The 26707-nt window shown below is 40.8% G+C and overlaps 1 protein-coding gene across 10 annotated transcripts in view; it reads right to left on the bottom strand.

Moving 5' to 3' along the window:
* USP54 (ubiquitin specific peptidase 54) overlaps nucleotides 1-26707 on the bottom strand; it is a 93818-nt gene that overhangs the window by 16718 nt on the left and 50393 nt on the right. For 8 of the 10 annotated variants that reach the window (XR_009557644.1, XR_009557645.1, XM_035137683.2 and 5 more), the window contains 14 exons: nucleotides 22275-22409; nucleotides 20559-20672; nucleotides 20366-20448; nucleotides 18506-18611; nucleotides 17882-18028; nucleotides 17457-17606; nucleotides 14269-14437; nucleotides 12000-12170; nucleotides 7902-8033; nucleotides 7375-7743; nucleotides 4978-5203; nucleotides 3756-3895; nucleotides 2245-2418; nucleotides 870-989 (listed from right to left, as the gene is read on the bottom strand). Coding sequence is in view for 8 of the 10 variants with exons in the window: in XM_035137683.2 (XP_034993574.1) it covers nucleotides 870-989; nucleotides 2245-2418; nucleotides 3756-3895; nucleotides 4978-5203; nucleotides 7375-7743; nucleotides 7902-8033; nucleotides 12000-12170; nucleotides 14269-14437; nucleotides 17457-17606; nucleotides 17882-18028; nucleotides 18506-18611; nucleotides 20366-20448; nucleotides 20559-20672; nucleotides 22275-22409 (2236 nt within the window). In the remaining 2 variants the exon portion in view is untranslated. The remainder of the gene's footprint in view (nucleotides 1-869; nucleotides 990-2244; nucleotides 2419-3755; nucleotides 3896-4977; nucleotides 5204-7374; nucleotides 7744-7901; nucleotides 8034-11999; nucleotides 12171-14268; nucleotides 14438-17456; nucleotides 17607-17881; nucleotides 18029-18505; nucleotides 18612-20365; nucleotides 20449-20558; nucleotides 20673-22274; nucleotides 22410-26707) is intronic. The other 2 variants (XM_060275069.1, XM_060275070.1) reach the window with 1 other exon arrangement.

Raw genomic sequence — 26707 nt, 5'->3', positions numbered from 1 at the left:
CCTGATGCATTGATGCAACTAATTGTTTCATTTCAAATGGCCGTGTTTAGCTCCAAAGAGTGTAATAATACTCTATATACAAATGAATCTGGTCAGGATATAAAATCCAAGATATAGCCAGTTGGGACACTTGCTACCAGAGCCTTTACGAAGTCTGTATTTTGCCTTCTTGTTTCCTTTAATCCATGAGAACAGACTTCTAAAAAGAAATACTTTCAACCTTCCAAAGCCATGGCATTAGAAATCAGTTTGTCTGCAACCTTGCTAACCAGCAAGAAGGGAATGGAGGGTGGGGAAAGAGTCAGCCAATCAAAAATATAACGTATCAAAATAAAGAAATGCAGCGGCACATGTTCCCAAAAGTCACAGCACATGTCTTAAACTTATTGAAACACCAATGCCTCCTCTTCCATTACAAAATTTCAATTGGTACAGCATATACACTCTCCTTTCTGGGGGGATCAGGCAACTACATGCTGTACTTTGGGAATTTAAACTTTTTGAGAAACCAGTCTCTGAACTGGGGGGAAATGTATGCCGCGGGGGAGACGGGCGGCTGGAAAGCAGGAGGTAGAATAATATAGCAGTCAGAACTGTGGCCTCAAGTGGAACATTTTTGTTCCTCTTTCTATTGCCACAGTTCCAAAGGAGCCCCAGTAGGAAAAGGGGATGGGGAAACGCTGGGACTGAATTCCAGGGATGATGGTGCTCACAAAGAAGATGCTTCCATACACTTTTAAGACACACACAAGCTTTTTCCAACTGTGAGTTTGCATTGACCTGTCCAGTTTTACTTTCCTAAGTGATGATATTAGATATTAGTAAATTGCAAAAAGCGAGGTAAGCTGAAGCAATTAAGAATTACTTACATATAGCTTCATTACAGAGAGCCAAAGCTGCAGCACAGTCTCCCTTCTGCTCTTGATGCAGTGACTCTTCAAAGACTGAATCTGCCTCCTGCACAGACCTCTCAAAGCCATCAGTCCTCCCTGCAAGGGGGCAGCACTCTTCATTTTCATTGACATTCTTTTCAAGTTTTCTTTCCCCGCTTCACCTCAGCAAAAGACAACATCCCCTCCCTAATGCAAAACAACCTTAGCTCTGCAACATTTTGAATAGCAGACCCTTCTCAGAATCACAAGCACAGCAAAGAGAAAGAGAGGGAAGATTGTGGGTCAAATGCAGCCAAGCTATCCAGGGATTAAGAAGCAAGTATCGTTAGTAAGTTGATGACACCCAGTTCTATCCTTCATTTTCCTCTAATACAGGGAGGAGGTGGGTGTGCTAAATATGGAACCCAGGAGCAGTAATGAACTGGATAAGAGCTAATAAACTGAAGCTCAGTCCAGAAAAGGTAGAATATTTGATCAGCCTGCTCTGAGGGTTTCTTCTTCCCCTAAAGGGTTGGATTCACAGTTTGAAACTGCTGTTAATTTTAGCACAAACTTTAGATGTCCCTTTCATTATCTAAAGCTAGGGCACCAGCTGAGACTCCTCCTGGACTGAGATGGCTTAACCACCTGTCATCTATGCCCTGGCAATGTCCAAATTAACTACTGCAACTTATTATATGTTGGACTCCCCTTGAAGACTATTCAGAAATGACAACCTGTGTACAATGCAGTGAAAAGGCTACTAACCAGAACTGATTGTTTGGAACATACTGTACGGTTTTAAAAACAGCTTCTCTGTTCATTTTCAAGCTCAGTTCAAACTACTGGTTAGAGTGGTTGGTTTGTTAACTCCATTTCTGTAAACTACTTTGACAACAACATAGACAGAAAAAAACTTCAAAATAAGAGGTATCACAAAACATATTATCTGTAGTGGAAATCTGTATACTTGTTTTTCATATGGGCCAGATAATAGCTTAAATTCTTGGACGTTGTAGCTTCTGGGTGTAATTCATCTAGTTCACGCTTGATAGCAGCCCCAATGTAAAAAAAAAAATTCTTTCACTTATTTTAATGTCAGTTGCCTTTGGAGCCCTTTGGGATCCAATGATAGGACAGAAAGGAAAGGAAATCAATAAATATAAGGACCTCCTTTTTCTACTGAAACACTTCTAACAAACTCTGTAAGTATGTATGCAACTGCTACAGAAGTTACACTGCAACCCCCAAAGGGTCTGAAATGATCTTTGTAGTAAACCATTCCCTTTCCATTCATCATCCTAGGCACAGATCAGCCAACCCCAATCCTACCACTTCTGTGCAAGATGGATAGCCTGCCCATACATGTTACCCTGGTTTTGCAGTTCATCCAGGTCCATGAACCTGCTTGGGCGGGGATTAAAGCCCATTGCTGCCTCCAGTTCCTTTTCCCGCTTCCTTCGAAGTTCCTGCTCCTGGGCCCTCCTTGCCACTTCTTCCTGTAATTCATCCAGTTCACTCTTAGAAGAGACAAGCATCTCCCCGCCTTGAGAAGGAAAAAAACATCAAGAACACCACATTTTGTTAATAAACATGCCGTTTTCTTTCCATGATTCCACTCCCCCCCCCCAAAAATGGTCAGTTTTCTTAAATCTACTATAGCTCATACAAAGTTTGTACCAAGCAATAACTTCCAACATGAGACTTATCAAGGAGGTGAAAACCTGCCATTTCTGCCCACACCAATACCTCTCTACTTGCTGGGCATGCAATTTTAGCATCATTTCCTATACCTTCTATTCTTTCACCACAAAACTCAAACCGCTGTCCAATTTCTTGTTCCCCAAATTAGTCTGGAAAAGATAGGCTGTTCTTTGGGCTTCTCATCCACCCCATTTCCTTTTGCTAATTCAGATCAATCTACGTTAAACTCTCTCTGTCTCTGTCTCTCTCAGTTCAGACATCGTAATAAATCAGAACCAAGAAAGCTTAACTATGTTTAGTGCAGGGCTTGGGAACCTGTGGACTCTTTGAAGCAAGTCTGCAAACAGTGTTTTGTGCGATTGTTTAGTATGCTTTTACAAACCATAGTTATGACCATTGCTCCACCACTGAAGGCTCTTGCACCTAGATGTAGCAGTGCGGAATAGACTGAAAATGAAAGCAGGCATCTAAACAGTGATTTACCTGGTAAATATATTTCAGATTGTGTGTGTGAGAGTGTGTGTGTGTGTGTGTGTGTGTGTGTGTGTGTATACAGACAGACAGACAGCCATGTCAGCAATTTAGGATAACGCTTCATACATCTGATGGTATGGACTAGTTCACAAAAGCTTATGTCATAATTAATGTTAGTCCCTAAGGTACCACAAGGCTCTTTGTTGTTTACAACCCCCCCCCCAAAAAAACATGTATTTGTTTCTCTTGGATGACAACAGCCTACTTCTAATTGTGGTTGTTTTCCATTTTCCCCGCTACCACAGCACCAAGCAAAAACTGAAAACGTATCAAGTGGCATTTCTATTAAATGGAACTGAAAGTATAAGAGAAAAGATTCATTCCTTTCTCAATATGCCTGATTATTGAGCAAGTTGTGTATGTAGTGTGTTCTGTTCGCACTGCAGGTGCTCTGAGCCGTCAGCCTATTCCAGTCACCTGAGCTGCCGCCTTGCTGCTTTCACCAGTCTGTCTTTTGGTGTTGAGGGCCAATGATACTCTGCCACCAATACTAAGAGCTTGTGCTAGTGTGACACAGTGAGGAACACCCACAGCTCTGATGCCTTCTACTTGTGAGATCGGGGGGGGGGGGGGCAGCAGGTGGAGGAAGTAATAAAAATAACATGCTCCAAGGACTGCAAGTAGTTTAGGGGGGGGGAACCTTACCATTACCGATGGCGTGCTTGTTCTTTGACCAGCAACTAGCAGTTGGTGCAGATTCTACCTCCAAGATACTGCTGCTATGTGATTTGGGAATGTTACGCCAGGCAGGAACAAAAGCTCCAGGTCGCTTCATATGAGAATCTCTTTAACCCAGAGAAAAGCAAGGTTATTGTAATATGAACTTATAGGGTGTGCTGTCTTTGCTTGTGCCATGCACCAACCCTGCCTACTCACAAAGGCCTTTGCCAACCCACTTTCCACACCTGACCAAACCCTTTCCCTTTCCACCTCACCCCTTCCCATTTGTTCCACCTCTGCCCTCCTAGTCTTTTTTACACGTTAGGTGTAGTTCTATTGTATAGCCTTTGCCCTAGAAGCCATGGGTTTAGACCTGCCAGATCTTCAAAAGGTGACTTCCAGACCTTCTTCAACATTAGTTAACATTTTAACCTTTTCAGTCGGAAGTATACAGATCCTAAAAGTAGAGGCTAGGGACCTAGCCTGTATTTCACATATGGCATTCTGGCTCCTTAGAACCCCAAAAATTAATGGTCTAAAATTAAGAACAAGGGGCTGAAATCTCTGTTGTTTTGTTTCCTTCCAACACTGTAATGAATTTATAATTTATCTTAAATTCCAAGATCCTAGGCTTAGTTTATACATTAACCTCTTAACAGGTACAGAAGCTTCTTTATCTGGCCACTGTGGGCAATTCTGTCCCCCAGCAACAATTTTCCTACACAAACAAGGAAATCACTCCCCAGCAATTATCATTCCTTGTAATCTCTAATATTAGCTGCTCGTCTCCTCTTGCCTGCAGAGGACAGAAGATAAAGAGTGGGTGGGAATAACTAAAGTCAAATAGAACAAGAAAGTAAACAGTTTGGGACTTCCTTGCTCCTCTTTGCAAGAGATAGTGGGGCACTGTTGGCAAATGAAGGTATCGTGTTGGCTGCCCTGCCCACTTGGGGAATGGGGCAAAGTGAGAAATGAAAAGCATCCCTTCAGCACATGCACCTGTAACAGCTATCAATTTAGCAGCCATTAAAGCCCTTGGGAGGCCTGTGCAGATTTTTAATTTATTCTAATTTACAGACCATCTCTCCATGTAAGCTCCCAATCTGGTTAACAGGGAAATCTTGCAATGATTTATTAAGAGGATAATGTATGAACTGAGCTTCAGAGCACTGGAACTGGAACCACGTTATATTTTTATGAAACTTACCTGGAGGTGCTAGAGCTCTCTGATAAAGGCATGTCCAGGCTGACTGGGCTGTTGCTGTTGCGTTCGCTGCTTTCATAGCCAGATTCCATCCTTTGGATCAGGCGAGGTTGTTGATCCATCAAATAGTGCGCACCCCGACCTAGAGTCCATTGCTTATACCTGTTGGGTTGGGTTGATCTTGTTTGGGAGATTGGCTCCTTTGGCTCCTCTTCCATAAATTCTTTAGCTGGTAAGATACAAAGAACATGAGTGAAGAATCAAATTTTATTCTGTCACACTCTATATATAATTCAGCATCCTAGAAAGATTGCTTATCTGTAATTAATGTTCTTTCGGTTGTTATCGGTGCACTAAACACTGCTGGGACCAATGCGCCTTTTAGAACCTTCACCAGAGAACCAACAACTACCATTCCCTCCCAGAAATACGAGGAACCTTTGGTTAAAAGAGGTGAGCCAAGGATCTTTCCTTTCAGTTCTTTCTAACTGCCAGCAGATTTGGGGGGGGGGGAGAGAAAGAGGTGAAGCACCAACAGGGCTGTGAGACTGCACAGATGACGACTTGAAGAACATCTACTGCAGGTAAGCAACTAGTCTCTCTTCTTTGTGGCCTTCCAGATGTTATTGTCCCAGATCATTGACCAGAGTGACTGGGGCTAATGGGAGTCCAACAATGTCCGCAGGACCACAGGCTCCTCTTCCCTACTCTATAGAGGTCCCCTAAGACATAACTATGATGACAGATAAAAGATGATTTTTTGGAAATCAGATTTAAATTGGGGTTTTTAATAAGTCATATTAAAACTATATTTTAAAAAAATGGTTTAAATGAAATCTGGCTTTAATACAAATCAACATGATAAATAAGCTTCCCCTCAACGGATTGTCAGTTGCTATTAGAGACTGGAAATAACCCCAAGCAAACAGAATGAAGCAAGCAAGTAAACAAAAACCCACTGGATATGCTCAGTTGTGAATGAGCTCTCATCAATTACCAAAGAAGTATTTTCAAGCCACAAAACCTCCTGCATTGCTTTGCAAAGAACTTGTTAATTGTGCTCTGCTTATTATCTTTTTTTGTGTAGATCAATACCTAGCAAATTAAGATTATGAGTTAGCGGACTGTGCTCTCCAAGTGTGGCCACTATGTTTGAGAGTAGCTCTTGATTTACAATAAACACAACCATAAGCAATGGTGAAAAGCTGCTTGCTTTGGCAAAGGAAGTCCTGTGAGATTATGGCTTGAAATTGGGGCCAGGTCAGGTCAGGTCAGAACTGTTATTCCACTGATTTATCTGAGTGACCTTTTTGCACCTATTTTATGCTTCACAACTACCTGATCCCTGCAATTGGCTTATTATCTAAAAAGAAGCAGTGCACTGTATAATATTTTATTAAAGTTAAGTATTTCAGAATCTTGGAGGGTGCCACCTGAGTCTGCATAAAGTTTATATTCATGTTAAGGAAGCATCTAAATAAATTATTTTTAATTAAAACAAATGCTTTAAATGAGTTGTTTCTACTTGGTGATAGAAATTGGTTATGTAAATCAATCCTTCCTGTCTCGATTTCTTTAATTCACCTAGAAAGATGCCTGTCTTCCTATTTCTATTGAATTCTCAGCAATTTCCAATTCTTATAGAGCGTATCAATAGTTTCCACTACCTCCTTCCCATCCAATTGCTACATCATTAAACAGCCTCCATTTTTTTCATCCTAAATCCAAGCACCCCTAATTCTGAAACCTCTGGAGTGGAGACCACTTCAAAATGTCTTCACCATTCGTTGTGAAGGTTTCTTGCTTTAAAGAAAAATGTTTCCACCCCTAACCATTATGCATAAGCAGGAGCAGGATTAGCTAGTATGCCCATCTTCCATTTTCACATGGAGAATATAGTTTCTGGTGTTTCCTTACTGAAGACTGGGTTTTGGTTTGACAATTAAAGGGCTTTTCTATTCGAGGCAAACCAGGGTTAGGCCCTCGCTGATTCTGTATCAGTCAATTTCACTGTCAGAGAGATTCAACAGAAACAGTAGTGAGTAGCTGTCCTCAATTCCTTTTCTAATCTAGCGTCCTAAATTACTGTACTGCAGAAAAAAGGGAATTATGACTGCCGTGTTTTGCATAGACAAGTGAAAGGGAATGACAAAAGGACCTCTCAGAATGAAAATATAGACCTTTGAGTGTGTTTGAAATATTTCAGCAAACATTCACAGGGTCAAAACAGCACAAAGAAAAATCCAGGCTTCCCTCACAGATTTATCTGGTACAATGTAAGAAAAAGTACTGGCTATGCATACTTGTTAATAATGCTATCAGTTGTTTCTACATAGCGACTAATAAAAAATGAATGCATTTTTCATACTCTCCCAACCCAGACCTCTCCCAAATTCTTACCTGAATCCTCAGAGAAGGGGCTGAGTTGTGTGTAACCACATTGCCTCCTCTTTTCTTTATTGAAGATGCTGTCTATGTTCAGTGACTCCCTTTTGGGTCTCCAAGTTGGACGGTACCTGCTAGAAGAACTTGATTTGGATTCGCTGCTTGTGCTCTCCATTTCCCAGTCTCGAGACAGAGCAGGCAGAGCTCTGGGCAGTGACTGTATCTCAGCCTGATCCTTCCCTGTTCGTGGAGAGCCTTGGCTTGTCTGTGATGGTCTGTTGTGGATCATGTTGCTGACAGTCTCTTTAAATTCCCTTAGCCTGCTGGTACTGCTGGATGTCTTAGGGGCAGTTCTGGGGGCTTGTTTCTCCTTCAATGTTTCCCCTACAGCTCAAGAATAGAAGCAGAAGATAGTATGAGCTACATAACCTTTTTTAAAAAATTAACAGTACTTTTATCATCTTTCTAAACTGGCAGAGGCAAAAGAAGAGATTCAATCTATGCTGGACAGACACATAGAAGAATTAAACCATTCTTCTTGCCTTCACTGTGATATCCTGACGGATGTGATTCATCTCCCTTTTTCCGAGACCTGCTGGAACTCCTCTTGCGGTCTGTCAGCGAGCCCTTTTTGGAAATATGCCTCTGATTACATTCACTGTCAGTCAGGTGTCCTGAAAGAAAAGAATATACTTCAGATGGAAAGAGCATTCCAATTGGCTGTGTTGCATTCTAAGAATAGCAGACCCTTTTCACTCCCCACAAACTGCCGGTTAATGCTAGAGCTGAGTAAAATGAATAGCTTTCAGTAAGTGTATCTGGAAGTTAAGTGTTATAATAAAAGCAACTATCCATCTAGATGTGGTAAGTTAAATAGCTAATACAGAGGGACAGGAGGCAATGCATTGAGCTTTGGCTCAAAATCCTCTAGGGCCACTAGCACCTTTCAGTACTACCATACTAACAGACAGAATTCATGCATCTCTCCAAGCGAATGTGGATACCTATGTTTCACTCTTTCCCTTCCTCCTGCTGCACTTATGGTCTTTTCTTGATATCATACCACAGCTATCAGCCCAGTTGAGAACAAGGGTGGAGAACCTGTGGTTGGTCCAGCTGTTGCTAGACTACAACTGCCATCTTTCCTGACTACTAGAGCCGATGGGAACTAGAGTCCAGCTACATCTAGGAAGGCCAGAGGTTGGCCACCCCAGTTCAGAAATTCAGCATATTGTGCAGGATAATAATGGGGGGAGGGTGAACTAAGTCTGAAAAGGTTGAAAATACATTTAATAATGTATGTAACAAGAAGGGGAAGGGATCATTTTCACTTTTGTTTCCTTGCAGTTCTGCCTTACAGCTCAGAAGAACTTCCTCTCATCTTCTCAAATACATATATATTCCCTTTCTATACCTGAGCTCTCTTCTAAAGCAACATGGTATGCAAATAATGTAGGAAGAGCCTTGTTGGATGAGACCAAAAGCCTATACAGTCCACCATCCTGTTTCTCTCTGCGGTCAGTCAAATGCCTATGGGAAGCCCATAAGCAGAGCCTGAACACAACAGTCCTCTGCCACAGTTGTTCTTCAACATCTCCTATTCAGAGGCATGGTACAGATGTCATGATTAGGAGACATGATTAGCCTTATCCTCAATCAATTTGTTCAATGACCTTTTAAGGCTGTCTAAATTAGTGACGTGGGTTGCGCTGTGGTCTAAACCACTGAGCCTAGGGCTTGCCGATCAGAAGGACAGCAGTTCGAATTCCCGCAACAGGGTGAGCTCCTGTTGCTCGTTCCCAGCTCCTGCCCAACTAGCAGTTTGAAAGCACGTCAAAGTGCAAGTAGATAAATAGGTACTGCTCTGGCGGGAAGGTAAACGCCGTTTTCGTTTGCTGCTCTGGTTCGTCAGAAGCAGCTTAGTCATGCTGGCCACATGACCCGGTAGCTGTCTGCGGACAAACGCTGGCTCCCTCGGCCTATAGAATGAGATGAGCGCCGCAACCCCAGAGTCGTCTGCGACCGGACCTAACTGTCAGGGGTACCTTTACCTTTAAATTAGTGGCCATCAAAATGGTAATATTTTATGAAGGAAATTCTGAAGTATAACTGTGTGTTTTGTGAAGAAGTACTTCCTTTTGCCTGTCCTGAATCTCCCACCATCCATCTTCTCCAGATGACCCTGGATATAACCCCAAGGGATTTCTATCCACTTTCTCCATACCACGCATAATTTCATACAGCTCCCATCATCTGTCCCTTACTTACGCCCCCTACCCCAACAATGGTCTGGTTTGCATGTGACGCTAAGTCATGCTTCGGTTAACAAACTATGGTTAAACCTCCAGTCGTACCACAGATGATCAAGCTTGCTACATTATAGCTTGGTTTCTCTCCTGACTACCTTCTTCGCATCCCCAACCTAATATCCAAAATGCCTCTGCTGTGCCCTAGTACTGGCATTGGCTCACTGTGTCATCAGCCAGCTGTACAAACTGATCAGGAAAACCACCTTGGAGCATTTCTGCTCTCGGCAATGGCTGTGCCATTCCAGATTTCCTCCCTCCCCCAATTAAAAGAAGATCAGTGGGCTCACAGGAACTCTTAACAATAATCTAAAAAGTTAGTGAGATAAAATTTGTCTTACAAAAATCCTATTGATCCTTTTTCAGCAAGATTTGTCCATCACTCTATTCTACATGCTTGATAAATTTATCTTTAGCAATGTGTTTCAACAATTTACCTAGAATAGTTGTTAACCTAACTGGCTTGCAATTTTCTGCATTCCTCACCACCACCACCACCCGCCCCATTACTTTAAAAAAAGAAAGAGTGCATTGCAATGGTCATTTTTTAGTCCATCGTTATGAAGACCAATCTTAGGTGAAAGTTACATATTTTTGTCAGATCAAAAACTTCCTATCTGAGTTATTTAAGTACTCTCTGAGACTAGACGTCATCTGGATACAGTGATTTGTTTTTCCCCTGCATGGCTTTATTTGATGTTTTAAGGTGTTGTAAAACGCCTTTAGATTTGTTTCTATAAAAGCAGCATAGAAACAACAATGATGATGTTACTTTTTAAATTGCCCATAAGGTCTGGAACATATCTTTGCATCACTATCTGCCTACAGCTCTCTTTCTAATGGAGCCCCAGCAACTAGACTTTGCCCATAGCCATAGGAGGAGATAACCACCCCTCCCAGTGCTTCAAGGGAAAGTAATAAGTGAACCTGAAATTTAGAGATGAAACGATACAAAATTTTGACAAGGGCAAGCTTTGAGAAAGTCCTTAAACATTAATATTTTGAAAGAAAAAGATTTCATGTTTGCTGTTCACCAGCCTGTATGGTTCCCATGGCAACCAAAAGAATTTATAGATACAAAGATTACATATATTGGACCCAGCATGAACTCTTCTCATCACCATGGGAACCATACAGGGCACCAGGTAACTCAGCAGGTAAGGATGCACAGGGTGAATTAGTTAATTGCAACTAATTACATGTTTACATAGCAGTGATACCTGCTTCAACCCCCTTTTGTGGCTCACCTTCCTCTCTTATTAGGGCTGGGAGCATAAAACTTCAAACATTTGCAAACCATGAAAACAGAACCAACAGAAATAAAGCCGGGGGGGGGGGGAACAACACATTGTTTTGAATATATTTTGTGTAATGCTGTGTTGCTTGTGTTTTAATTATTCAGCAACTCCCTCTTGCGGGTGCGGGAGCAGACTGTGCCACATCCAAAAGAGCTCCTTATTCATTTCACATCAGCATAGTCACGTGTTACAATTGTATTTTACATTTCTTCAACAAAGATCAAGGTAGCAGTTGTCCCCTCCACGCTGTATCCTCACAACATCCCTGTGAGTTAGATTGGGCTGAGAGATGGGGAGTGGCCCAAGGTCATCCCGCGAGCACTTCATGTCTGAGTGGGAATTTGAACCGGGTTTTCATATTCAGATCCACTAGCTACACTGCACTATTTTGGCTCTGAACAGTTTATTTTCACCACATCCATATCCAATGCTTGGCGGGTTGCAAAACTTTGACCATAATCCAAAGCATGGGAAACGCACATCAGAATGACAAAACAGGTAGCAAAAGGCAAGCAGCAGCAAGTGGATCAAAGAATCACAGAGAGAAGAAAGGAAAGGAAACTGTTTCTCGTCTTCAACTATTCCCATTGCTTTTGGCCCATTGCTTACTGTTCCGCTGCTCCCTGTCATCTCACCTACCTTCTCCCATTCATTTTCCTTCCTTAATTGAGCTGGGTTGGGTGATAGTGAATGCCCACCCACTGACAGATACTGCTGGTTTTTCCTGCACCTGCAGGAAACCCAGCTCATATATTTCAATGGCTTCATTTTCATAGTCCCAACCCAAGAAATAGGGAGAGGGAAGCACAACTCTTACGGATCTGACAGGCAGGGTGGCAGCCCAGCAGACATTTGAAAAATCCCTTCTCTGATAAGACACTTGATTGCCTGAACTTGGGTGGGCGGCCCTGCAGAAGGCATATGGGAGCTCAGTCATCACAAACACACACCCTGATCTGCTGCCTAAGCCATGTGGCTCAGTGTAGCCCATAACTGGGCCAACTTTGTGTTTGCCTTAAATGAAGAAAATGATTACCTGTGTCCCTGCTGCTTTGTGAAGCTACATCGTTTTCCATGTTGTAAATGACAGTTCCCTGAGAATCAGAAGAGAAGTGACTGACCACAGATTCGTGGTGGGAATGTTTATAGGGATAGCTGTCTGTAGAAGAGTCTGTCCTGGTGTCACTTGCGATAGAAGGCTCACGCCCTGATAAAAGGAAATTATAGGAGAATTAGAAGGGCAAATCAGAAAAGGGCTAAGATAGAAAACAGTAATTGAGAAGTGTTATACAATGATGTACAACAACCACTGTGCATAATAACATACTGCAGTGCAGCCAAGAACAACTTTTTTTTGCAATTTATAAATTTCCCCAAAAGCACAGGAAATGTTTTAATTACCTTACACAAAAACTCTATTATACAAAATATTTTTTAAAAACCCACTCATCTAAAATATTAAGGTGGTGTACAGCAAAATATGCAAGTACAACACAACATAAAATAGCATAAACCAATACAAAATAAGCATCTCATCTTGCAAAAGTTTAAACTACTGAACAGCATGTTGGCCTTAAAAGATCTTCAAGAGATCTCTGAATCTCTGCTGGAAGACTATTCCACAGCATGGGTCTGGCGACACTAATTGCCAGACTGCTAGTTGAAGCCAGTCAGCTCCTGAAACATGGGGATAAATAACAGCAGTACTTTGGATGAGCTGAGTGATCAAGCTGGGATATAACGACTCTTGCACACAAGTTGTTCAAGATGGGGTATTGGTGACTGGACAGTACTTATTACACACCATTGGGTTGGGGGGGGCACTACCACCTCTTTAAGGGCTGCAGGCAGCACCCCATCACACAATGATGTGTTCACAACACCCTTGGTCTACCTGATGATTCCCCTCCAACTAGCTTCAACCAGTCAGGAAGGGAAGAGGACCAGAGGGCACATGGCTGGTTGCATTACTGCATGTATGTCGAAATCAACTGAAAATGATCCTATAGCACTGGGACAGATTTTAACCTACCTCCCTGCCCCACCAAACAGTTCATCAAATGGAAAGTTCTTACAGTGCTTCTGAAAGATGCTCTAGCGGTGGCTAGTATTCAAGAGAGCAATGAATATATCTGCCTGGACCTTTGCTACCTCACATGATACATGGAAAGCATTGGGGGTGGGGAATGAATTTTTAGTTCATACATTCCTCTTCTCAAGGATGAAATGAAGGAATTAATTGCTGCTGGAGTTATGCCCTCCCCCTCCAGTCTTCAAGGCAGGAGGAAGAGCTAGTCATGATTTGCCCTTCCTTGTGGAACTGTTGTTGTTCAGAATGATAAGCCAAACCCATAAAAATGATGAGTCAAACCCATAAAAAAGTGAGAAAATAGTGCATCCTTTGTTCCTCAAGAACAGGAATTTAGGGGAAGTAAGATTTCCTGTTTCCAAATCAGGAATTCAGTAGCCTTCAAGATGTAGCTCAGCAGCAAAATGACAAAAGGGTGATGATACAAGTACGGTAGGTTGCAAAAGCTTCACCAGGGGAGAATCTCCTAACAAATGCAGCATCGGCAAAAGTGAACACATCAAACCTACAGTAATTGGCAATTGTGTGAACTGACGCTGCTGCAAGACAGGAACTGGGCTCAGGTGGCATTTCATCTAAACCCAATCTAACCCAGTGCAATGGTCAATTCCTTGTGGGGAAAAGAACAGTTAGGCAGAAGAATTTAGAGAATCACTTGCACCTGACTTCTGCCTTGCTCCTCTGCAAGTCCTTGTCAGTTCCCTCTTGTGTTTTTAAGTATGAAATCTAAGCACTTGAGGATTCAGCAGAAGGCCACAACCTGCACTGCAGCAGCCTAACAATAACAAATGACAAATTTCCAAGTCCCATTGGAAATTCTGGATTTAAAAATGGTATTTTATTTGCATACTGAGGAAATAGTTCTATCTAAATATATGACATCAACAAGTTCATGTACCTTTATGCCAAGAAAAGGTCAAAATTCTGCACTTGGGGCATGCTGAATTTCTGCTGCCTCATGCATATCAAGCAAATTGGCCAAATTATTTACTTTGTACCATTATTCTGTTTTTCATTAATTATGAGGAAGGGTGGAGAGTTTTGGAGAACACTTAGACACCATCTCTTATCTAGAAAGATTTCTTTGTCACTCCTCTGCTTTCTGTTATTTCACCAGGCATTGTTCATTGCAGGTATTGATAGCAAACACACCATAAATCTTGGTGACTGGCAAAAATACACGCAAAACTCTGAAACTAGAGTGCTCAAAAATTACCTGAGTCTTCACTATCATAGTAGGTCCTGCTATACTGTTGTAGGTCCACCTGTGTGGGAAGATCCTGCGTTGATACTGGAGTTCCTCTCGGGTCTGCATATAGTAGTAGCAAGGGCTGATAATGACCCTTAATGCACTTGGTCACAACATCTTTCCATTTCGGACCTATCTGAAATTTATGGAAAAGTTCAAAACACATCTTAGTAGAGGTTACCTGCATTTAGTTGGAATTATGAAAAAATTTAACACACCAGTAGTCAACCAAGATTCACACTGAACTTTGGTTACATTAATAAAAATTCTCTTTTATTTCTTTTGAATGAGTGTTAATGCTTACAGTTGGAGAAAGTCACGGAATCTGCCCCCCCCCCTTTCTACAGCATCCTCTATGAGCAAATGTAATACTTGCTGGAGAGGAGTTTTGGTTTTTTTTGCCCACATCTCCTAAGACAAACCTGAGCAAGAACTTTTAGGCTTTTGGAACCACCCTCACTGGATATTCTTAAAGGCTATGTGATTTAAAGATTTTAGTGATAATTCGTATTCTCATGAGCACATTTCTTCATGCACACAAAAGGCTGGTGGTTGAGGACAAGGACAGCATGCAGTAGCCTTTTCACCAGCAGTAGCCAGTGGGAAATTCTGAAATGGGCCATTTCAGGGTAGGGGTAGTGGTAGCTTTTTAATATGATGGATTCAAAGCTCCATGGATCTGCTTAAAGGCTCAGTTCTCCAGTGTCACCAGCTTAAAGCACCACCTTACCCACCAAGCACCACCTTACCCACCATGTGGCTGGCATGAGCCAATAGGGTTTTGGATGTGCTTGTGGACCTACTACTCTAAATCTCCTGGTCCCTTGTCCGAATTGCTCAGCCTCGCTCCTTTGCCACCATAATATGAAAAAGACATTGGTATTGGCAGAGAGGCAGGCAGGAATCAGACGTTGATTGACCATTATGAACTTAGTTACACAAGATTTAATGTATCAATGGAGTAACGTTCCGAGATATAAAAGGAGTCGAAAAACCTTTAAAATGAAAATGATATGCCAATGAGTATTTACTGTTGACAAAACCTCTTAATTATTTAAATCTGAGTTGCACATACTTTCAAGATCAAAGGGTTGATGTCCATCAGAATGAATATACAGAAAAGGATTTGTACAGCATGCAAAATACAAGTACAGTGGTACCTCGGTTTATGAACACAATTGGTTCCGGAAGTCTGTTCATAAACTGAAGCGAACTTTCCCATTGAAAGTAATGGAAAGTGAATTAATCCATTCCAGACGGTCCACGGAGTAAGCGTTCATAAACTGAAGCAAACTTTCCCATTGAAAGTAATGGAAAGTGGATTAATCCGTTCCAGACGGGTCCGCGGAGTACTTAAACTGAAGCGTTCATAAACTGAAGCATGGGTGTAATTGGTTCCGGAAGTCTGTTCATAAACTGAAGCGTTCATAAACTGAAGCAAACTTTCCCATTGAAAGTAATGTAAAATGAATTAATCCGTTCCAGATGGGTCCGCGGCGTTCATAAACCGAAAATTCATAAACCGAGGTGTTCATAAACCGAGGTTCCACTGTAGCATTCTAAGCATTGCAATAACCACTAATCTGTTTCGTACAGGTGGTGACCATTACACACATGTCCAATTGATGTGCAGGTCCTTTTGGACCCAGAAGAGAGCAGAACAGGGGGTGGGGGCAGAACAGGGGGGGGCAGGCTTTGGTACACTCCGCCGATGCACACGGGGGCCAAGAACGGAACCCCCATGCAAAATGGTCACCACCTGTACTTCACAGACATGCACTGAATCAAGCACCTTAAAATACATTTTCTCCTTGCACAGGGATGTTTTTTTAAATACAGATATTTTACGGCAGAGAAAGACAACCAAAAATAAGGAGGTAAAGTTCCTCCTTTAGGGGTTGTGCATATTCACATTGCAATAGGATGGTTCCTTTTGTTACTTTTTGGCTTTTGATAAGTAGGAACAGAAGATGAGAACCACAGAGAATATAAAAATGAACTGTTTGTTCAAAATGATGGATTTCATGGCAAGTGCTTCATCCAGAGCAGCAAGAGAGAAGAACTTCTAATTAGGAAACAGCATGCTTAAATGACGGCATGTTTGCACTAGCCAACATCTGCTGCAGTCTGCTGTATTTCATTTTGCAGAAAGAACAAGAATGGGGAACCAGCTGGGACAGGCCACTGATGGGTGAACTACATAAGCTATTTATGATTCATTCAGCTACAAGCTTTGCAAAAGACAGCTGTACAGAAACACCTGAGAAGAAGGGAATAAGACATAAAGCTTATAAACTGAAGGGTTCCAACCAGATGCAGGAAGGCAAACAAGTAACCCAGACGTTGCACTCTGAGCAATGCACCAAGTGCCATGATACCAGGCATTGGTAGCTGTGCTGTATACAAGTCCACAGGTATTTGAAATGTAGACACAAGCAGCACAGCCAGCCAGGAACAATTTCAGCAATGGACAATGCAAACTTAGAAAGAAACAGCACCCATATATCACACAACCAAATATATATCAGAAAGAGCATCCATTGTATATAGTCAAAAGGAAGGTGTGGTTAAGTAAGCCTCCTCCTATTTTTTCTGCTCCCCTCCATGTTTCTCTGGTACCCTCCCCTCACACTCAGCATTATTTTTCCTTTTTAAGTGATCACATTTCTATAAGAACCTGCCTTTGCCCTGCACAGCTCTCTAGATATACGGGCCAGAACACATATTGTTATATATAGGAAGGCAGCCCATTTCTGTTTTATTCAAATGATATGCAGTTGTCCCTAGAATAATAATCTGTAACCATTCACTACATGGAGAGCCACCGCATGAAGTGATTTAAAATGCCCTCCATATATCAGCTGTTACATGAACACCAGCCTCTGCTCTCAAAAATAAAGTGCCTTCCTACTGAGTGACACTTTTAGAAGCAATGAGCACAGCTTACCTTGCACGTTTCTAGCACGAGATCCCTGGAAATTAATGAAAGCTGTACAAGAACAAGTTGCATGAGGTGAAGCAAGTATGAGCTGAAATGTGAAAACCCATCATAAAATGATCTAAAAATCTTTAGGAAAAACAAAACAGACCCACATTCTCACAAACACCCAAACCTCTTTACTGGACTTGCAAATAAACAAATCTAATTTTCTTACCTCTTTAACATGAGCATCATCAAAGTACATCCACTTGCGGATCTTTGTTTGGAAGAAGAAGGTAGAGTAATGTTTTCCATAGTAACAGATCATTCCAACCAAATACAGTTCACATTGTTTTGCTCTGTCATCAGTTACTCTGAAGAAAAGCTTTTAAAAAAGGAGAGGGAAAAGCAAAAATTGTACTGTCTTTTGTATGAAAATTACATTTATCTAAAAACTACTGAAAGGTCATTATATATTTTTTCTTTTTAAAAAGAAAAGAAAGGAAGTTAACTATTTAGCTCAACCTTAAATCTAGCCCATGCAGTCCATTTGATAGTAAAAAGGAACAAAAATTTGACATCACTGGCATAAAAAAAACAAAAAAGGACAAGAGACATACAGTATTGCCATACTATACATCTGGACTGGACTGGACTTACATCTCCCAGTTTAAGACAGGTGCCCAGGCTGTGAATTACATCCTCAGCCAGATCAGAGTGATCAGAGTCCCACACCAGCCCAATAGTGATGATCTGGGGAGAGTTCATCAGCACACGACGAATGCGAATCTTTTCCCCACAGTTGCTCTGAAAAAGAGTAACAGATAAAGTCCCAGGTTAACTAAAACTTGAATTAATGCTGTTGTTTAGTATCCTCTCATCTCCTGACCTCTTTCCACCCTAAAGATATTGCTCTAAGACAGAAAGGGCTTGAAATGTAACTGATTCACAAAGTAAATACGAGTGCAGGTGGTGCAAGTTTCTTTGTCTGGAAGCACTCACAGTGAGTTTAAGTAAACTGACAATATAAAACAAGGAGGGAGTCAGAAAACCTCACCCAGTTAGAACATTGACAATATTGACAATTGACAGTCATACACAAACTTGTACAATTTCCATTATGAAATCAGTCTTTGGAGTGAACCAGCAATATTTTCTACTATTTCTAAGTATGCTGATGAATTAAGACACGGCGGATTCTACAATTAGATACAGGTAGATACAGATTTCAGTAGATACCATTTAGTCTACTGCTTCTATTAAAGGAAAACAGCATATACACACCGGACAGTTTCTCAAGTCCCCCATGGTGCTGGCATTTTGTAGCAGCTCTCCAAACATATCTGGAGTGGGTTTCTCTCGTCTTTCCAGCATGCAAATTGCCTGATTGCTTTAAGTTGAGGGGGGAAATGTATAGAGCAAGAATTAAAAACGTTAGACTTTTGTCTGTGATCAATACTTTAATAAAGCGTATGTATCCTAAGATCTGGTGTAGAAGTACAGGGTCTCAGCTTAAAAATCAAACTCACAAGCTGAACAGAGAGATGTGCACGGGCAACATATGATTCAGAATCTAATGTGCATCTGAGCGATGCTTTTAGCAGTGAAGAATTGGAACTTTAAGGGCTGGCTCACTGCCCTGTGTTGGATACACTATCCTGCTCCTCCACATCCTACAAATGTTGAAAACTAATTGAAATCTCTTAAGATTTTATACCCAACTTTTTGTGTGCATTTCTTGCAATATAATATTTGGATAAAAGCTTCAGAATACACACAGCTTTAGAAAACAAGTTATGCAAGGAGGACAGATCCTTTCCCCCAAAGAGCTTACATTTAATGTCGATTGGAAGACTACAGTAACAGAGAAAGGGAAGAGATTAGTTACTACTGTAATTTGATCAGAAAGGAACTTGTTAGTCATGCAAACATACAGTAAAAAGCTCCTCGAGGATGAATACTTATAACACATTGTTTTAAGCATTTTCTTTCCTATATTTATGCTGCCTTTTCTAAAATACTCAAAGCCATATTTGTGCCAATTAAAATGTAAAAAAGATCAGGTACTCTATTGCAGCCCCTCAGCTATGGAACTCCCTCCCAAGAGACAAGTCTCCTCAATAATGGTTTTTAGGCAGGTGATTAGTCTTCTTAATTTGCCATGCCTTTGATTTTAATTCCTACCTGCTTGCAGCTTTGTTTTGTTAGCTTGATTTAATGCTCTCTGTTTGTTATATTTTATTTATTTATCATTTTACTGTTACAAAATTGCACACACATAAATAATAAAACATGAGACGACTGACAAAAAAAATGGGCCACGGGGGTGTGTGTAAAATACTAAACATATTATTTTACGGAACATAATAATGAAGCGATTACAGTAAACCAGTTCAATGAATTGTTCAATAAATCAACTTGGAAAACACAGAATAATAGAAGTGAGCTAATGAGCAGTGCCTGCTTGTCTACACCATATTGCAATATATGTTGCATATATTCTTGTCCATGTGTTGTTTAATTTGCATATTTAATCAAATCATATCATGCAGTGTAAAAATTATCTCATTTTTCCTCTGGTTTTCATATTTTTTAAAATTTTAATTCTAATTGTCTAAAGCACTTCTTCACACATAGGCATAGTAGTTAAACCATGGAACTCCTTCCCACAGGAGGGATGGCTTTTAAAAGACAACCGAGATGGCTTTTTAAAAGGATTAGACAAATTCCTGGGAGGAGAGAGCTATCTATGGCTGTTAGCCATGATGGCTATTGCTCTGCGTCCACAGTTTGAGGCAGCAATGCTTCTGAATACCAGTTGCTGGAAACCACAAGAGGGGAGAGTGCTTAAATCCTGCTTGCAAGTTTCCTTGCAAGTCAGTCATTGTGAGAATGCTGGACTAGATGGGCCTGATACAGCAAGCTCCTCTTATAATTTTAGTGCTGTAAAACACAAGGAGGGGCGTCCTCTTGAGAGCCAAAAGGAGGTATACAAATGCTTTTATAATATAAATAAAAATATCTGAAAAGTATTATTATATCATGAATTGGGGGCTAATTATCAATAATATAGATAACATATATTGTCCTGACACAAAGGGAATTTTTTCCTTTTCTTTTCCATTGCAAAGAACTGAGACTCACCAGAGTGAAGTGGTTGAGATATAATGTACCATCTGGATAAAGGGCAATGGGTCAGAGGTGGCACCACAACTGGTACAAACACACTAAATCAGAGAAATAAAAACTGTCAGTAGTCAAAACTGAAAACAGTTTCTCATGCACATTTCCGCATCACAGGATTGAATTGGTTTGGGATGGTTATGTTGTTCCATACCTGCTCAAATAGGGTCATTGCAAACTTTTGGTGTGAAATGCAGTGTGGGGCAGTACAGATGTCTTCTTTAGATTCATCTGCAATGTGAAAGTGAATCCGCATTAAGAGGTTTTCCTGCAACCAGGGAGAGAGGAAATAAAAATAAGAATTATTAAACAATTTCAAATAATGAAATGACATTTTAGGGTCAGGTGGGATGTACCTTTTAAGTATTCTAAATTTATTTAAGAATTTAGGAGCTTGACAGCAAATGTCAAGAATGAGTTAATGTAACTCAGAAAGCTACCCTGTATTCCATCCATATTGGATGTTACACCAAATCTTCAGGTTTTTGCCATTATTAATTTTGACAAATATTCAAATGTCAGTGGTTTGGCTGAAGGAGAAAACAGCATCTAAATAGTGGGCTGACAAAGGGTGACAGGCAGAGCCTAGCTTTCTGCTCACTGACCTGAGATAATGTTATTATCTTTTGTTCAGTGATTTTTCAAGTACATATAATATTGGCTTAAGTAGTATTGACATACCTTTTAAGGAAAGAAAGTAAAGTAATGAAGTTGTTATAAGGTTTAAGTGGGAACCTATTTGCATTCTCCATCCACAACCTTTATGCCAGCCTACCAGCTTGCAACGCTAGCAAATATCACAAACTGTATACTGTATTTGTTAGCACCTATATGCTGGCTTGGCAAGTCTTGAGTTCATATCCTTTTCCAGTTTTAGCTACAGAACATCACAAGTGGGTTTTTATATAACCAGTTATGACATATTCTTTTACTATTGTGAGTATGGGTACGCAATATGGAAGTGACGGCCAATTAATATTACTTCCCCCTTTTCACCATCAGATATAGAAAGGCAGCTTCACAAACCTAGCCAAGATCACAGAGAAACAGGAGCCATATCAACTAAGATTTCCCAGTTTGATTAAGTCTGGGTACCATGCACCAAAAGCCCGAGGAAACACGGATATGCAAAACACTGACACTCCAAACAAAATAAATAATGTACCTCAAAACCTTAAGTAGTTGTTGTTTTTTAAGAAAAGGGTAAATATGGTGGCAGGTGTTAAGTGGTGGGAATCATCCAAAATAACAAAATCGGGGAGCAGATGCAACCCACTAGGCACAAAGCAGAGACATTAGATTATGCCAGATGTAACATTTTCTCTTCCTGGTAAAATTAACACAATGACTTGGCCAGTACTACCACAATAGTGTCTCTGAATTCAAGAAAGATCACTCTCTTAACAGCTGACATCATTGTTTCTAGAACAATGGACATTTGAAGGATTTATGTAAGAGATTCTTCAAACATCTGAAATTTTAAAATTAAGCTTCTACTTAAGCAGTAAAGGCTAAACTATATTCTTAGTAGAATTTAATGATACCATTTAAGTCCAAAACTGTGGCTTTTCTCACAGTCTTATTCACAAACACGCAGCTGTTTAGATGAGTTAAAACAGTTGTTAAATTCGCCTGCTTTTGCAACAGTATTATCTTCACTATTACACTGTATAGCCTACCTAAGTGTCTCACTAGAAGCAGCTCAGTGTTCCTCACTACTACCTCTGCTGTAAAATACTTATTAATAATATGGAAAAAACACCACTTCCCATTTGAAACTATGGGGATTTTATCTGCTAGTTTGTGCTTAGCAAGGCAAGGCATTCTTTCCTGAAAGAATTTTCAACTATTCCACAGAAGTCATACTCACAAAGCATTCGGCAGCATCATCCATGATGCCCAACTGGAAACGCTGTTCATCTTGAAAAGTCTTTGCAAGTGCACTACGAAGTGCATCAGATGGCAACACTTTCTCACTGCTGCACTGAAACTGGTTAAAGATACCCTAGGATAGGAGGAAAGTTAAAGGTCAACTTTTACATGAACTCACATTATTTCTGCGGGAAAAGACACGACGTCTTAAGTGAGTGTACATTTACACAAAGTGAATCCAATTACCAGTATCTGTCATGTTATCATGTCATATATGAAAACCTTGATACGAATTACAGACTCACACTTTCACTCTTTTCCTGCTTTTGGCATCTTAGCTACATGTTTTACTTTTATCCCACTTTTTGTTCGCATGCTCATGCTAAATTAGTGTTTACTAGCCTGTACCAGCATACCATCCCCAAATCCAGACATCAGAGATTACTGCCATGGATGGTACTGCACAGAACATTTTGCATATATTTTTGGTAACAACCCTATAAACAACCAGGCTTCAATGTCCTTAAGATATGGCAAACAGGTGATCATTTATAGGTTCCTGACTTGCCTGTAAGAGTTAGGCATCTGACTGGCATAAAAAAGACATCAGCATCTGAAACACATACAGTATAGGGGATTTGACTGCACCTCCTTGCACTGGACTCCATTCTGCTGCAAAGGGTTCCAACAGCCAGGAGAAAATTTTCAGGTGTGCAAGGGGATGCAACAGGAAAGGCCCCAATGTGAGATAAGTTAGGCTGAGAGATTGTGTCTAGTTGAACAAGCTTCATGGTGGACTCGATTGGGAGCCGCCCAGAGTGGCTGGGGAGACTCAGCCAGATGGGCGGGGTACAAATAAATTGTTGTTGTTGTTGTAGACTGAGCTTCTCCAATCCTAGTTTGGCACTTTAACTACTACACCCCAGTCATGTATGGCTTACAAGTCTTAGACCCACTTGTTTGCTGATTGCTGGTACTTTGATACTTTTTTTTTTGTCTCAAATGGTTTAAATTATTCTATCCATTTTAACCCTGGTATATTCCTTTTAAAAATGTTTTACTACTAAAAGCAACCCCATTTGCTTTCATCTGCGGCTAGAAATATTCCAATCCACTTTCCATTACAACTAACTCAAAGCTTCTTCGTGTTAGTGACCTTAGGGACACTGTCTTCTTCCAGTTTGCAATAATATCTACCTTTCTAAATGAGCAATTAACTTCCTATGATGCTAATTGGCTTCTAACCGTAAGACTAATGAAATCTTGTGGAGGACTGTCTCCTAAGCATCACAAAATCTTCCTAGCTGGCAAAAATCAGTTTCAACATTTTCTTTACCTATTCCAAAAACATGCAATTATTATTATTACAATGATCATAGTATTGCTTTATTGTATGATTTGATTTTTTTAATGAACGTTGAAAAGTGCCTTTTTAAGCTCCTTCCTCACCCATGACTCATGATTTGTATTCAGAAAAACTCCCATTACACATAAAAATGGAAATTAAAGGTCCTAACGGATTGTGCTTAATTTTGAAAACAGAATTAGGATTAGGGAAATGGAACCAGAAAATAACTCTTAGGATGTCTAATTCTAATAATGCTTACTGGTAGTTTTATTTACGTTTGAAAATAATATTAAAGGATCACTGGATGGAAGTTAATATTTTATGCAAGGATCTTGAACAAAATGTTGGAGCCGAGGTAGAAGGACCCAGGTGGCGCTGTGGTTAAACCACTGAGCCTAGGGCTTGCTGATCAGAAGGTCGGCGGTTCGAATCCCTGTGACGGGGTGAGCTCCCGTTGCTTGGTCCCAGCTCCTGCCAACCTAGCAGTTCAAAAGCACGTCAAAATGCAAGTAGATAAATAGGAACCGCTACAGCGGGAAGGTAAATGGCGTTTCCATGTGCTGCTCTGGTTTGCCAGAAGCGGCTTTGTCATGCTGGCCACATGACCTGGAAGCTATACGCCGGCTCCCTCGGCCAATAATGCGAGATGAGCGCGCAACCCCAGAGTCGGTCACGACTGGACCTAATGGTCAGGGGTCCCTTTACCTTTACGATCATTGTAATAATAATAATATTTTATTATTTATACCCCGCCCATCTGGCTGGGTTTCCCAGTCCAATGAAATTTCCCTGTTAACCTTTAGAGCTGCCTATTTACTAATATGGAGCAAGCCTAGCTTCTAGAAGCGCAGGGAATTTGCACACTAGACAATATCTGGGCTCCTTTAGGAAGAACAGTGAGTTCGGGGGCTGCAGGGGCACCCAGGGCATTTTCCAACAAGAAATATAAATAATAATAATAACTTATTACGGTCAAAGACCAGCTCATATAACACAATAGTGACAGCATTCATAAAGATAAAAGATACATTTAAAAGATTGCAGCAATAGCTCATGAGTTAAAATTGATATATATATATATACATCCGTACGGCTGAGATTTGGGCTACCACAAAAATTGATCCTAAGGCGCCCCAAAAGGGGACTTCAGCTTTTCCCTAGTAAGCTATTTTATTCTAGGGGATGATCGGTGCCTACAGATCTGGGCACAGAATCTGGCTACCAGCCAGGTCGTCTTGTGATCTTTGCCTATGAGGAGAGGATTAAGTTTAGACTTGTCTGGTAGTTCGGCAAGCATCTTCAGCAAAGGGTTGATGGTTTCTCTACGAATCTCAGCATAAAAAGGACATCTAAAAAATATACCGTATGTTCGGGGCTTCCTATTTCCCCTAACGGGCAGGCGCAAAGTCTCTGTGCATACGGGACTCTTCCATAGGAGCCTTCAAGAACCGGTGAGGGCAAGGCCAAGCTTCTAGCAAGAGTGAAAGCCCTTCTTGCATTTCTGGATGCGAGGAAATAAGAGATATGTTGCTGGAGCAGCTACGTATCTCCCATTTTCTATGAGTTTATAATTGGGAACCCTTGTACAGTCCTGTTGTCTCTCTATGTCCATGATTCTTTGCCTAACCACGGATCTAGCTTGGCCCAGGCCCATAGTTATGAGGGTTTGGGGGGCAAGGTCCAGTTTCTGGAGAGTATTTAGAACTGCTGTCTGCCAGCGAGACTGAAACTGGTCGCTCTGAATCAATGGGGCTATTCCTCGGGGGAGCAGTTTCAAAGTTAGCCACTTATATATTGATGTTAGACTGATATGAGCTTCAACTTTCATCATCCCTGTTTCTAGTCTGACCCATGCATTTGAAACACATCAGGGAACTTGTAGAAGGGCTCTGAGGAGTTTGGATTGCACTCTTTCAAGGGGAATGAACGAGGAGGGAGGCGGACCCAGAAAGGATCCGTAAAGGAGCTGTGCCAGCGTTTTGGCTTTGTATAATTTTAGTGCCGCGGGGATGTAAAAACCACCTTGAGTTCTAAAAAAATTAAGAATATCATTTGCAGATCTTTCTCCAGCACACCCATTTGAGTTAGTATGAATTTTGTTGGATCCTGATGCTTGGACTGCCATTCCTAAATATTTATAATTCAAGACTTGTTCTAAATTTTGGCCTTGAAAATTCCAGTTTCTAAGCTTTGGTTTTTTCCCCCAAAAGCAAGAATTTTGGTCTTCTGGTAATTTATTTTGAGGCATTCCATCTCGCACTAGGCAGCAAATTTTCTTAATGCTCGTCTAAGCCCTACAGGGGTTCTAGATAGTATTACCATGTTGTCTGCATAAAGCAGAGTCGTGATATGCCGGTTTGCTAACTTCGGAGGGTGGAATAAATAATAAATACTTAAAGTGTAGATTAGGAAAAAGGAGGCTTGGCAAGAGACTAAACTAGGAAAGCAGAGAGCATCATCTTAAAAGAGGCATTCACCCTTCTTTCACAAACCTACTTTCCTAAAATGACACCTGTGTATGACCTAAAAAGCAAGGAAAATAAAAACGTTAAGCCTTAATAATGTTATGAATTTGGCCTGGTGCCATGATATAATTAAGGTTTGGTGTGGTAAAAGCTACCATATTTTTTTCATGTATAACACGACCCCGTGTATAAGATGACCCCCTTTTTGGGAGACCAAAATTAATAAATTAATAAATTAAGGAAGTTGTTGAGCTTTCTTTGGGAAATTGCAACAACAGTTGTTGAGCTTCTTTTGTAAGCAGCCCCAGCCCTCAATTACTTACCATATTAACACGTGTATAAGATGACCCCCCCCCAATTTCAGAAAAAAAGGTCGTCTTGCACATGGAAAAATACGGTAGTCTCCAGACTCAGGAATTTAAGAAGTGATAGCTAGACTCACAAATTTAAGTGTGCAATTAAGCTAAGTATCAAAAGCCAATTAAGTGAGGGGGTGACTTGAGGTGTTTAATTAAGCTTGTGTTAAAAACTGAGTCATACTATCTAGGGGCTAAAACCTAAGGAAGCATAGTGTGTATTCTAGGCACACTTCCTGGGTTGTGCATAGGACATTGTAAT

This window comes from Zootoca vivipara, chromosome 5 (genome assembly GCF_963506605.1).
Source record: "Zootoca vivipara chromosome 5, rZooViv1.1, whole genome shotgun sequence".
NCBI classification, from domain to species: domain Eukaryota; kingdom Metazoa; phylum Chordata; class Lepidosauria; order Squamata; family Lacertidae; genus Zootoca; species Zootoca vivipara.
Note: the sequence above shows the minus strand (reverse complement) of the source record. Positions and strands in the feature narration are given on the sequence as shown.